This window comes from Phocoena phocoena, chromosome 18 (assembly GCF_963924675.1).
Source record: "Phocoena phocoena chromosome 18, mPhoPho1.1, whole genome shotgun sequence".
NCBI classification, from domain to species: Eukaryota; Metazoa; Chordata; class Mammalia; order Artiodactyla; family Phocoenidae; genus Phocoena; species Phocoena phocoena.
Genome location: NC_089236.1, coordinates 66,459,348 through 66,474,336, shown reverse-complemented (window position 1 = coordinate 66,474,336; position 14,989 = coordinate 66,459,348). Strand labels below are relative to the sequence as shown.

Sequence of the window (14,989 nt, the reverse complement as noted above, 5' to 3'; positions counted from 1 at the left end):
TTTTTACATTTTTAAAGAGTTGTCAAAAAAACAGAAAAATATGCAACAGACACTGCACGGCTGCAAAGCCTAAAACATTTATTATCTGGTCCCTTAGGGGAAAAGTTTGCCTACCTTTGGTCTAGAATATTAACTATATTCAACGCTTAACTTTTATAAGTATCCAATTCTGTTTGCAATTCTGTTTGTCTTTGTTGAAATTTTCTTAAGTGAAATTCTGATTGAGAATATGGACTTTGCACTTACAGGATTTTAGAAAATTACAGACTTCCATTTAAACTGATATACTGAGTGTGCAACTGCTCTCTCCCAAACTCCAACTAAAATGGCAGTGAAGAAATAAAGGTACAGACCATGGGACAAAGGAGAATGGAAAAGAGTGTGCGACCAGAGAGTAAGGCAAGAGTCGTTAACAATATCTGAAGGCAGGAAAGCAGACAGATGAGCTAGGTGCTTGAACTAACTCTACTCTGCTCAGCACCTACAAAATGGGGGAAGGAGTAAATTCAATTAGAAGTAAACCTCATGCTGCCAAACAATCCTTCTAAAAAGCAATGTATATATATACACATTTTGTTTTCTTAAAAATTATCTTGACCAAATCCAGTCATGTACCTTAAAAAAATAAATATTTATGCACACAGATACTCATTACCATAAGATTTACAACTAAAATTCCCTAAAAGTTCTGTCCCTGAAGGTCTTATCATTTGTAAAACATTACAGTATGGGAACCTATATGGCAGGATAGTATATTATCACTCAAAATTATGATTTTAAGGAGTTGTTAACGGCTTTGAAAACTACCTGAAGTACTGCTGGGGGGAGCTAAGGCAGGAAGAGCAAATAGGCTATAAAACCATATATGAAAAAGATACACAAATGGCCAACAAGCACATGAAAAGATGCTCAACATCACTAATCATTAGGAAAATGCAAATCAAAACCACACTGAGATACCACTTCACACCCATTAGGATAAGAAAGGGGAGAAAAAGAAGACAGAAAGGGAGAAGGAAAGGAAAGAAAAAAAGAGAAAAAGAAAAGGAAAAGAAAGGGAAAGAAGGAGGAGAATGGGAGAAAGAAAGAAAGGAAGGAAGAAAGGAAGGAAGGAAGGAAGGAAGGGAGGGAGGGAGGGAGGGAGGGAGGCAGGGAGGGAGGATTAGTAAGAGCGTGGAGAACCTGGAGCCCGTGTGCACTGCTGGAGGGAATGTAAACTGGTGCGGCTGCTGTGAAACACAATACGGAGGCTCCTTACACACTGAACACAGAATCACCCTATGAACCACCAATTCTACTTCTGAGTACACATATCCAAAAGAAATGAAAGCTGACTGCCAAGACATGGAAGCAACCTAAGTGTCCATCAGCAGATTAATGGATAAAGAAGATGTCCTGTATATATATACAATGGGATATGAGCCATAAAAATGAAGGAAATTTTGCCATTTATAGCAACATGGGTGGACTTGGAGGGCATTATGCTAAGTGAACTAAGTCAGACGGAAAACGACAAATACTGTATGATATCACTTATATGTGGGATCTAAAAAATACAACAAACTAGTGAATATAACAAAAAAAAGAAGCAGACTCACAGATATAGAGAACAAGCTAGTGGTTACCAGTGTGTGGGAGGGAAAAGGGGAGGGGCAATATAAGGGTAGGGGATTAAGAGGCACAAAATATTAGGTATAAGTTACAAGGATATATTGTACAATATGAGGAATATAGCCAATATTTTATAACTATAAATGAAGTATAACCTTTAAAAAAAAAGAACTGAAAGCTGATATCTGTACACCCATATTCACAGTGACATTATTCACAATAGCCCAAAGGTGGAAACAACCTAAATGTCCACCGGTGGATGAGTAGATAAATAAAATGTGGTATACACATACAATGGAATATTATTCAGCCTTAAAAAAGGGATGGAATTCTGATAAATGCTACATTACAGATGAACCCTGAAGACATCATCCTAAGTGAAATAAGCCAGACACAAAAAGACAAATATTGTACAATTCTACTTCTATGAGGTACCTAGAGTAGTCAAATTTATAGAGACAGAAATTAGAATGGTGGTTGCCAAGGAAGGACCGAGAAGAGACGGGGATCAGAAATGAGATGATGAAAAAGTTCTGGAGATGGATGGTGGTAACAGTTGCACAACGATGTGAATGCACTTAATGCCACTGAACTACATCCTTGAAAATGGTTAAAATGGTAAATTTTGTTATGTGTATTTTACTACAATAAAAAAAATAAAAGAATGAGGCAGTCAGGGGAAAAACAGGACTATTTTTGAAAAAATAAGAGAATTGGGCATTTTAACAATATAAGACTTCTTTTCCTTAAATCTAAAACAAAAAACAAAAAATCCATATATGTTCCCAGCTAAGCATCACTGAACTTTCTTCCCTGATCAACTTCCCTTGGAAGGTAAGGAAAAAAGAGCAAAGTCAGTAGCCTCTGCTACTGACTTTGTGGGAAATACAGGTTATTTCCCACAAAAATTGTAATTAGCTTGAAGAAAGAGTAAGAAACAGAGGAACTATATTTACAGCATTACTAGCCAGATATATAATATTTCTGGTTCAGTTCATATTTGATTTAGAATGTGCAATAAATGTAAAATATATGGCACTTGGTCAGCACAACTGGCCATAAGAATATCTGACATCTAAGAATTAGTGAAACTTACAGTGACTGTGTCTGAAAGCAGAAGGAGATTCACTTCAGGTCAACAGTAGTTACGTGGGCAGAGACTGGATTTTCTTCTTTATACAGTTCATATACATATTCCAAAATGTTTCACAATGAACATGGATTACTTTTATATTCATTAATTTCAAAAAAGTTACCCACTCCTAGGCATGTATCCGGAGAAAAACATGGTTCAAAAGGATACATGCACCCCAATGTTCATTGCAGTGCTGTTTACAATAGCCAAGACGTGGAAGCAACCTAAATGTCCATCGACAGATGAATGGATAAAGAAGATGTGGTACATATATACAATGGTATATTTCTCAGCCATTAAAAAGGATGAAATAATGCCATTTGCAGCAAGACGGATGGACCTAGAGATTATCATACTAAGTGGAGTTAAGTCAGAGAGAGAAAGACAAATACATGATATTGCTTGTACGAAGAATCTAAAAAAAAAAAAATGAATACAAATGAACTTATTTATGAAACAGAAAGAGACTCATAGTCTTAGAGAACAAACATGGTTACCAGGGGGGAGGAGGGGGAGGGATAGATTGGGATTGACATGTACACACTGCTATATTTAAAGCAGATAACCAACAAGGACCTACTGTATAGCACAGGGAATTCTGCTCAATATTCTGTAATAACCTAAACGGGAAAAGAATTTGAAAACGAATAGATACATGTATATTTATAACTGAATCACCCTGCTGTACATCTTAAACTAACACAACATTGTTAATCAATTATACTCCAATATAAAATAAAAATTTTTAAAAAGAAAAAAAAAAGTTAAGTTCTCCATGACTTATTTACACTAATCGAAGAATAAGAAATACTAGAAACGACATGATTTAAGGCCTAGAGTTTACACCACACATCTTCATATGTCCAAAACCTACTCCATCTCTGAGGCACAGCTCAAATGACTTTTTTGATAACACATGTGAAAATAAACCTTCCATTATTTTGGTTTCCATAACACTCTATAATATATATCTCCCACAGCACCTAACACTTATCACTACCTCCTGATATCAATTATTTATATGCTTACCTCACTCTAGAAAAAAATACGTTCCTTGAGTGAATTCATTTTTCGTGTCTCTATAGCACCTTGTAATCAAATGAAAGGAAATGGAAACAAATTCCTGATAACTCCAACAAGGGACAGTCCCACATGCACTCAACACTGAGACCTGCCAGGAATAAGCCAGGGACCCAGAGAAGTCAGCACAGACATGGCTCTCAAAGAGACGTGCCTCACCAGGACACTCAGATCTTCTCCCCCACGAAATGAGCAAGAGCATTTTCAAAAACAGGTGTTGCTAATTTTGAATACAGTACGACCCTCTTTCAAGAAAAGAAGAATGCTTAACTGCTGGCTTCGGGCATTTTATCAAGAAGGCACCTTCAGCAAAAATTGCAATGGACTTCTATTTGGAAAAAACTTGACCATTTCAGTCTATGTAGAAAAACCTCCAAAGGTTAAGTATGACAAAGCTTTTTATTAAGTATTTGATTATACATACATAACAAATGTCTATATAAAGTATTTCTGGGGCACTCACTTTCACTTATTTTGCTATTCAGTTTTTAGGTATTTTTAAGATATGAAATGGGATTGGAACCCCAATTTATAACACTGAACCTATAAAAATAAGGAATCAGATGTCAATGGTTCAACCTATGAATCAAGAATCAATGTGCTTAGTGGTATAAGGTCACTTGAATGACAAATATCAAAATAGCCTTCCCTGGCTCTTCATCTTAAAATACCATCAGTTCCCAGAACTAGTGTCCATTCCTAAATCATTATGCAGGAAGTAGTAACTGAACAAGAATTGGTTTAAGAAACTCATGCTTAGTTTCTCACAATACAAGATTTGATAACCTTGAAAATAATCACTTTTCCTATTATCCATCCAAATATGATACAGTTCATTATTTAAATTATATGCAAGCCTACATCTGCAAACACTAGACTTCATTTGAAAACATATCAAATTGTTATACTAGTTTATTCAAAATTTGAATATGAGAAATGAATTTAAGGTGTAATCCTAAAACTATCCAACAATTCAAATGTGAGAAAATTAGCCCTAATAAAGAAAATACAACTACTATCTGGAGAAAAACATCAGAAAGCCAATTACGAATGATTCTGTAAATGGTGGCAGTGGGGTGAACACCACCCTTGCAAAGGTACAGAAAACTTTTCATTCTTGCTCCCAGCGAACCCAACTCTTCCCCTTCATTCATTCAAACGTTTACTGAGCACCACCAGAGACTAAAATAATAATAGTAATAATAAGATAGTACTTATCCTTAAGAAGTTCACAATCTTCTGAACTGAAATATGACCTTTGAAGGTCACTAGAATACACTGTGTCCTTTTGTGTAAACGTGAATAGTAATGTCCATCCCCATTTCACAAGTAAAGTTCAAATGCAATGAGAAAGCACCACAGTATGTTTAAGTACCAAATTAATGAAGCCATGGATTTTTTTTTGACTTAGCCAGATTATGTTAAGTGTGATACCGGTTATCTTACCAAGCAATTGGAGAAACCTATCATTTCATTCATGCCCACCATTTAATCCACCACTTTAGACATTCATTCATGCCAAATACACCTAAGACACTCTGTAAGGTCTACCAAAGAAATGTTTCAGACCCTAGGACTCTTTATCCCCATAAGACCATGCTGTAGAAATGAGAGGCAGGGCATCCTCACACCTGCACTGTGGTTTTCTCTGATGATAAAATCTCTAAACAAAACCTGTGTCTGACTACGTCATAATAGTGAAATAGATGCAACTGTTTCAGGAGACTATTTAGAAAGTGATACCAACACTCTCATTAAATCACAGTTTCCAACAGATCAAGAGTATTTAAGTGCCAAATCTTAAAATTCTTGCCAAAAAACATTTATACACCAGATGCAAAGAAATTTCAAACCAAATAACCAATAGATCTGTACTACAATTATCTGTGCTGCTACTGAGTTTTTAACACATAAACCTTGTATTGTGTAAAAATGTAATTATCAAACATACCATGCCTAAGTAATATTCAAAATGTAACCAAGTAATTTTTCAAAAATGAAAATGGGAAAGGGGTGTCACAGCCATAAATCATGTCAGCTCTAACATTATAATAAAAAATGAGTCATTGATATGCCCAATGCCACTAGCCAAATTCTATTACAAACTCTAACATCAATTTCTAATCACAGGAAAAGTTAAAGAGATAAAGTACATTACAAAATTCAGCAGTTGGGAAGTATAAACATTTAATGAATTTTTTATAGTCAGTTTAAAGCAATGTCCTAAAATATGGGTGACATTTTACCACAAAAGAATATTGTACATTTTACAGTAGCGCAGCTCTTTGAGCTACTGCAGTAACTAGAGTAACTGCATAACTTATTAGTCTAGAAGTCAGGAGACCTGGACTAATTCACTGTTAGCAAGAGGCTTTCACTAACTCACTGGGTTACCTGAAGCAGTAAACATGGCCATACTAAACTGGATGTCTGGTAAATGAGACAACTGAAATAGAAGATCTACAGTTCTTTTCTGATAAACAAACATCTCATAAGAGACTCAATAGGTCATGACACCACATCACCCTATCACTACCTACTGTATACTCCCATCAACTACAATTTAAACTCTATTTTCTATGGTTAGTTATTTTACATAAACTAAAATGATGACTATCTCAAACTACACAGGTCTTCCTCAAATTATGGCAAGTGTACCATTTGAGAACCACTGTTACTTGCCAAATTACGATGAACAAAATGACACTGCTATTTGAATTCTGAAGGCACTAGCAGTGTCTCACTTTTTCCCTTTACTGAATTTCACAAATAAATTACCACGTTTTAGCTTTACTAATTTATGTCTTTCAGTGCAGATAATAATATATTATTGGTTATTTTTGGGGAAGAGCCATCTCTAGAATTCTTGTATGGCAGTGAAGCTAACAAAAAATAGGCAGTCATTTTAAACAATGTTAACAATATGCCACAGCCCTTAACGTTCTTATTAATTTGTGAGATTAAAGAAAGCAAATAATAGGGCTTCCCTGGTGGCGCAGTGGTTGAGAGTCCGCCTGCCAATGCAGGGGACGTGGGTTCGTGCCCCGGTCCAGGAGGATCCCACATGCCGCGGAGCGGCTGGGCCCGTGAGCCGTGGCCGCTGAGCCTGCGCGTCCAGAGCCTGTGCTCCGCAAGGGGAGAGGCCACAGCAGTGAGAGGCCCACGCACCGCAAAAAAAAAAAGGAATGAGGAATATCGATATCAAAAAGCTTTAGCAAAAAACTTTATGTAGTGACTCATAAGAAAATCCTCTAAGACCTCATTCACAACCTATTTACTCTGGTCACCTCGTTTCTCACAGTCCCAAGAGATTACACACTGCAAAGATAGTTGATGCTACAGACAGACACAAGTGAGCAATAAGAAAAGCAACAGCCTAAGGGGTAGAGAGAGTCTGACCAACAATGAACAGGAGATGAACTGCAGGATCCCCCAAGGGCCTCAAAGTAACTATTACACTGATGATCTCAAATCATCAAGAAAATTAAAACTGTATTCAGTGAAATCTGCTTAAGGAGGCAGAAAAATATATACAGTCGGCCCCCTGTACCTACAGGTTCCACAACCACAGATAGAAAATATTCGGGAAAAAATTCGCTGCGCAACTATTCACATAGCATTTGCATTACATTTACAACTGTTTACACAGTATTTGCACTACAATATGTATTATAAGTAATCTAGAGATGATTTAAAGTATACGGGAGGATGTGTGTAGGTTACATGCAAATACTACACTATTCTATATAAGGGACTCGAGTAGCCACAGGTTTAAGCATCCGAGGGGGCCCTGGAACCAATCCTGTGAGGATATCTAGGGATGACTGTAATACATTGAGAAAAGTGTTCTGTCAAAATTATCTTGAATTTTTCTTAGTACTTAATAGTTGTTAAGTCTCAATTACGTGGAAAAATCTTATGTTAGATACGTATGTATTCAAATATTGTGCTTTTATTAATCTATTTCACCCAGAACCCTGTATTTTAAAATATTTTATTTAAACAATAAATAATATTTATTTTAAATGTTATCCCAAAAAAGGGTTATAACATTAGAATTCACTAAGATGGCCACTGAGTGTTTTGGTTCTGAGATACAAACCTACTGCAGCATGAAACTGAGATAAGGCATCAGCTAGCTGTCCAGCTGCAAGAAGTTTCTTGCCCAATTCAAGATGTTTCTCAACATCTGCATTTACTCCACATTCAGCACCTAAAAACAAATAAAAATAATAATAAATTAACTTTCCACGAACCAAGACTTAATTCTAAAAAATAAAATGTTTAAAAAATAGCTGTCGGCCTCCTTCATTTACTTAGATAAGTCACAGAAGCTGAAAAGCGACCTAGAGAAAGTAACAATAAAGTACAAATAGTGCTTCATTTTATAGAGTAGAAGCCACCCAAAAATATACCCATATCGACCTAGTTAGTCAAAAGAATGTACCCAGTCTACAAAATGCAAGGAAAACTGCCTAACACGGTACTACCAAAAATATTTATAATTTGTTGTTCAACAACAAAATTAGAATTGCTTTGTTAAACTAGAATCTCACTTCAACGAATATTAGAGTCCACTACAATAATCAAGAACTTACTGAGCATCTACAGGGCACCAGGCACTGTTCTAGATACTTGGGATAAGTGAACAAAACAAAAACCTCTATCACTCATGGCACCTGACATTATAGTAGCAGGAGACAGACATAAGAAAGGAGTGAATTACAAAGTAAGGTAGGTAAAAAGTAGAGCTGCATGAAGGGGGTCAGGAGTGGTGGGGCTTTCAGTATTAAATAAGGTGGTCAAGGGCCTCATTGAGAAGTTGACATTTGAGCAAAGACCTACTTGAAGAAAGTGAGGACTCACCAGGCAGATATCTACTAGGATAAGAGCTTGCCAAGAACAAGGGCCAGCTAGTGCAAGGGCCCTGGGTCAGGAGCATGCCAGGTATGTCGTGGAAACAGCAGGGAGGTCAGGATGGCTACCGCAGAGCCAACAAGGGAGATAACAAATAAGATGAGGTCCAAGCAGTAGAGGGTCCGACTAGGTACAGCTTTGGCTTCACTCTTAGCGAAATCGGGAGCTGGCGAGGAATCATGAGTGGAATAATACGATCCGACTGACCAGGCCTATTTTCAACCAACGTGCCGCCTCTCGGCTCTGAACTCATCCTTCAGCTCTTGACTGTAATGATGGGCCGGAGCGTGTAAGCATTCTTCTGTACACTGAGCACAGTGTTAGGCTTTGTCAGGAAAGGGTGCTGAAGGGGCACTGCAGGAAGGACACCTCCTGGTCCCCACTGCTGCCTTTACTTTCTTCTGGCTCCTGCTGCGTGGCGTGCAGCGGGGAGGACATCCAGTGGTGCCCTGGCCTAGCCGTACACCCAGGGATCCAGTCCCTCAGCCACCTGGAGCCTTGGTCACACACCCGCTCCCAAGCACGACGCCAGGTACTCCAGGCTTCACACCCACAGCAGCACCCCAACTCCCCCCCACACCCAAGCCCACCAGCTGGGGCTCACCTACACCTGAGAAGGTGGTTTCTCGCTTCCCCAGCTACTATGGACCAGCTCTATCCCCGACAACTCAGCGCACTTTCCTACCAGCAACCTTAGCCTGCAACTATACTGTCTCCGATGAAGTCTGAACGCCAGCCTTGAGGAGAGGGTCCCCCTCCAAGTTGGCCCTTCCTTGGGGAGTGTCTCTCAGTCCTAGACTATCCTGCAGAGTTCTCTCTACATCATTATGGTCACCCTCCTATCATAATAATTCTTTATATTAAACTTCCCCCTTTAAAATCACCTGTGGTTTCTGTCTCCTGCAGGGACCCAGACTTTTATACACAAATGGTACTAGGAGTGGTTCTAAGAGACAGAGCCACAAACATGGGATTTAATGATTGGTTTGGTCATGCTCTTGAGCTTGAGTGCAGGGCTGAGTTCCCTGTCAATGAGAAACAAGAGGTTAGTAATCTGTAGCAGGTAGTAGAATCAATTAATGAAGATATCATTTGTGGTTGACAGAAAATGAGTACTAACTGAGGCACATGCCTTGGAAACCGAAGTGGCTGCTGCACTTGACCATCATGGCAGTAATGATGAAAGAAGGACTGCGACGTGGGGTGGGTTCCTCTGAGCACACTAGAGCACTTACAGAGAGAAAATAACAAGCTCGGGGCTAACTCCTAGCTCCACTCAGTCTGAGAGATTCCATGGCAGCCTTGAAACCATCTCTCTCTCTTTTTAATTTTGCTTGTAGCCACAGAGCTGATTTAGCTGAAAATCAGGCACAAAACTTAATTCTGAGGGCTGTTGAATTAAAACAATAGTTGAATTCAGAGTCTCGCCAAGTTTCTCCTGTGAAATTCAGGACATGTATTAGTAAAGAATGGGATCCTCAAACTTAGAACGGAGACATCTGGTTGTACCTGGATGAAACTGACCAACGTAAACCTCCCAGCCCTTCTAAGACTCCTTTACCAGTAGAAAGAGCTTGCCTTCCACTGCTTACAATCCTAGGACAACTACTTAGGGAAGATGCCGGAAAGGGGATGCTCAATCAGACCCACCCTAACCATTCCAGATGTCACTAGCACGTATATACACTATGACCTAAGGAAAATAGTTTACACACCAAAAGAACTGCAAGACTTTGCTGATAAACTAACAGAAACCCATGGAACACGTGTGGGAATGGATTCTAAAGGTGTTAGAGCAAGAAAAGTGAAATATAACACTGTATCTGGTATCATTAACTGATGTGTGCCCACTTACTAGAGCAGAGCTCAGCAAACTGTTTTTGTAAATAAAATTTTACTGGAACACAGTCACGCCCCTTCATTACACACTGCCTAAGGCTGCTTTCATGCTACAATGGCAAAGTTGAGTAGTTTTGACAAAAGCCATAGAGCCCACAAAACCTAGGGATGACTATAATACACTGAGAAAAGTGTCCTGTCAAAATTATCTTGAATTTTTCCTGGTACTTACAGTTGTAACTTAAGTTACATGGAAAATTCTTATGTTGGATGCACACGCATTTGAATGTTATGCATTTATTTTATTAACCTACTTCACCCAGAATCCTATATATATTTTTAAATATTTTACTTAAACAGTAAATAATATTTATTTTAAATGTTATCCAAAAAAAAGAACTATAAATTAGAATTCACTAAGACGGCCACTGAGTGTTTTGGCTCCAAGATACAAACCTAATAATGCAGCACGAAACTGAGATAAAGCATCAGCTAGCTGTCCAGCTGCAAGTGGTTGCTTATCAAGGAAAAATGGCGTTTGCTGCTATACAAGAGTGGCAAAGAGGGCTACATCTGGAACTCAGGGGATTCTGTAGGGTGTTAGTACTTTCACGCCCAATATTAAAGGTTAATTAAAAACTACAGCAACCAAAAACAGAACAGTTAAGCACTCAGACCCTTCAGGAACAAAGGTCTGGGTTACGCCATCAGGTAAAGAAGCCAGAGTAGCTGAGGTTCCAGCCGAAGGCATGAGAAGTATGGAACAGGAAGTTGACAAAGGATGCCATATATATCAACTCTGACCTCATGACTAATTACAGACTCAGGACTATAGTAGCTTTGCACATTTTCTCTTTGCTTATTTATACACATGTTTATTTGTATATATAGTCAATCCTCACAATTCACAGATTCTGTATCTCAGAATTTGCCCACTCCCGAAAATTCATTTGTAACCCCCTCCAATTCCTCTGTAATCCCCAAAATAATATTCAGGGTGCTTTGGCAGTCATTTGAGGACATGTGAATATGTAGAATGGTGGCACACTTGAGTCACTCAAAGTGCACGTTCCGAGCTGAAGTCAAACAAGGTGATACTTTTTCTTCCTGTGTGAGCTCTCATGTTATAAGCAAGTGTCCTTTCTACAGTATATTTAGTGTCATTTTTTTATTCTTGCGGGGTTTTTTTTTTTTTGGTCATTTCACTGTGTAAAATGGCCCCCAAGCATAGTGCTGCCTAGTGTTACTAAGGGCAAGAGACTGCACTGTGCCTTTCAAAGAAAATATGTTTGGGGAATTCCCCGGCGGTCCAGTGGTTAGGACTCCGCGCTTCCATTGCAGGGGGCGTGGGTTCGCCCCCTGGTCGGGGAACTAAGATCCTGCAAGCCATGCAGAGCGGGCAGAAAACTAAAAAAAAATTTTTTAATTAAATAAAAGAAAATAAGTTTGTTAGATAAGCTTCATTCAGACATGAATGATAATGCTGCTGGCCGTGAGTTCAATGTTAGTCAATCAATAATATATATTAAATAAGATATTTTTAAACAGAAACACACACAAAACAAAGTTATGTTTTGATCTGCTAACAAACATGTAGTGACCTGAGGCCTTGCAGGATCCTAACCCTGAATTTCCTCCCAGGTACAATGGTTCAGTATTTGCTAATTCAACGTTCGTAAAGACATATGGAATATAACTGCCATGAATAAGGAGAATCAACTGTACTAACCACATTTTCTCTAATTCCCATTTTTATTTTACAATATGCTGTTGGAATTAACTTTACAATTTCGTTTTTATATAACTGAATACTGAACAGGACAGTGATGGACTCAGAGTAGTAATTAGCAATAGCCAGTAACGGACACAGTGACTGTTGGAAATGTATCTTCTCAACCAGGGTACAGGTGAGAACTTCTTTGCTTGTAAGAAGAGCTGTACCTTGTTAGGCAGGAAATGGAGTATTTTTGTTCTGAAGTTCAAACGTGTGTAGAAGGCGCATATGGACACGAAGCAGCCAAAGCATTTCTCTTTTACAGGGAACACGATGTTACGTGTTTCAGTGTGTAAAGGGACATTGCAGGAAAAAAAAATCCGAAGTCATCCCTCAGGAAGGCAGGGGGACGCACGGGCAGGAGCTGGAGGGGCTCTCCGGGGCACTGAGCGCTCGAGCCCTGGTGGAGGCCAGGGTTACACAGGCACACGCGGTTATCAAAGCCCAGCAGATTTATGTTTGGACAAAGTGGACATTTTATTGTATATAAATTTTAATCCCCCCCCAAAACTACTGATGATATGCATGTTAAAGTATTTAGAGACCTGTGTATTGATGTTATTTTGAAAAACATTTTTTAAAAAAGGATTAATGAATGGATGGATAGAGAAATGTCCAGATGGATATGTGTTAAAAACAAGCATACTGGACTTCCCTGACGGTCTGGTGGTTAAGACTCTCCGCGCTCCCAATGCAGGGGGCACAGGTTCGATCCCTGATCGGGGAACTAAGATCCCGCGTGCTGCGCGACGCAGCCAAAAGAAAACAAAAACCAAGTATACTAATTACACTAATGATAGAGCTTAGGTGATGGGTATAGGACTGGACAGTATAAAACTGTTTCAACTTTGCAAAATGTTTAGTAACAAAATGTTGGGAAAACATACACTACAGTAAGTGTTTGGATGGGAGGAAGACACACAGGGTGCTGTGAGGGCACAAGTGAAGGCGCCTAACACCTGTAGTTAAAATTAAATTTAAAATTCAACTACTCAGTCTCACTAGTCACAGTGTAAATGCTGGATAGCTAGCAGCTAGTGTGTGGGACAGCAAGGATGATACAGAACATTTGCCACCATCACAGAAAGTTCTACGGGACAGTGCTGGGGGTGAGGTGGGGGGTGCGGTCTCCCCGAGGTCCCCCCTGAAACCTGACGGACAAATGGGGAGGATGGACCTGTGGGAATAGGCTGAAGAGAGAAACCAGCACTCCAAACACAAAGAACATCATACTTAGAAGCCCAGAGCTCAAAATTAATGAGGCTTTCAGAGAACTCCAAGTCCAGGATTTCAGCCAGCTCTCCTCTCCATCATGACTTCATTGCTCTGAGTGGGTCACTTTCACTGCTAGAGGATTCCAGTAAACAGCCAGAAGGGACGAGGGAAACCAATAAACTCTCTGTTACAATAACCCAGGCAACATGATGCTGACCTGACCGTGGAGTAGTAGCAATGGAAACAGAGAAGAATACACTGCTTAGAAAAATAAGAGAAAGAAAAAGACGACTACCTGTGACTTATGTCAACTGTCTGGATGCAGAGGTCAAGTGAAGAAAGAGCAGGAGTCCAGGAAGACACCCAGAGCGACTACTTGAGCAACTGCCTGCTATTTCAGTCATCAAAAGCTAGTGAATTCCTGATTTCATCGAACAGAGCAAAAAGCCACATGAAATGCACTTTACCTTACTATTTACCCTACTAAACAAAGCAGCTTGCTTTTCCTATTCCTGGTCTGCAGTTTCTGTATAGTGTTTTATTACCTTGGCTGACTGTTGGAGCCCTCTGTACAATGGAGGAAGGGAAAAAGGGAGAGGGGGAAGGAGGAAACTTTAACTTGGTGGTCTCAAAAATTTGGAGCCCTAAAACTATAATTTAGAGATAAAATGCACCCCTTTGTTCACAGCAGCACTATTCACAACAGCCAAGACATGGAAACAATCTACTGAATGTCCATCAAAAGATGAATGGATAAAGATGTGGTACAGATATACAATGGAATACTACTCTGCCATAACAATGAATGAGATAACGCCATTTGCAGCAACATGGATGGACCTAGAGACTATCATACTAAGTGAAGTCAGTCAGAAAAAGACAAATACCATATGATATCGCTTACATGTGGAATCTAAAATATGACACAAATGAACTTATCTACAAAGCAGAAACAGTCACAGACACAGAAAACAGACTTGTAGCTGCCAATGGGGAAAAGGGGGTGGGGGAGGAATGGATTGGGAGTTTGGGATTAGCAGATGCAAACTATTATATATAGAATGGATAAATAAAAAGGTCCTACTGTATAGCATAGGGAACAAGAATATGAAAAAGAATGTGTGTGTGTGTGTGTGTATATATATATATGTATAACTGAATCACTGTGCTGTACAGCAGAAATTAACACATTTTAAGTCAACTGTACCTCAATAAAATTAATTTAAAACAAAAAACTCAGGGTCCTGCACAGCCCTATTTGTTTAGGGCAACAATGTGAAAATACCTAACCTATTTAAGAGCGTGTGGGTAAAATTTGGAGAAATCAGTTGGGGGATTTCAGTGGGCTGGGAAAGTACTGTTATTTTTCCCACTTAAAATGAAGATATACGCTCCTGCCCTGTGAAAATTCACTATGC

General features: G+C 39.1%; 1 protein-coding gene across 1 annotated transcript in view; it reads right to left on the bottom strand.

Moving 5' to 3' along the window:
- DNAJC3 (DnaJ heat shock protein family (Hsp40) member C3) overlaps nucleotides 1–14,989 on the bottom strand; it is a 91,377-nt gene that overhangs the window by 64,126 nt on the left and 12,262 nt on the right. The window contains exon 2 of the mRNA XM_065895892.1: nucleotides 7,929–8,039. Coding sequence (XP_065751964.1) covers nucleotides 7,929–8,039 — 111 coding nt within the window. The remainder of the gene's footprint in view (nucleotides 1–7,928; nucleotides 8,040–14,989) is intronic.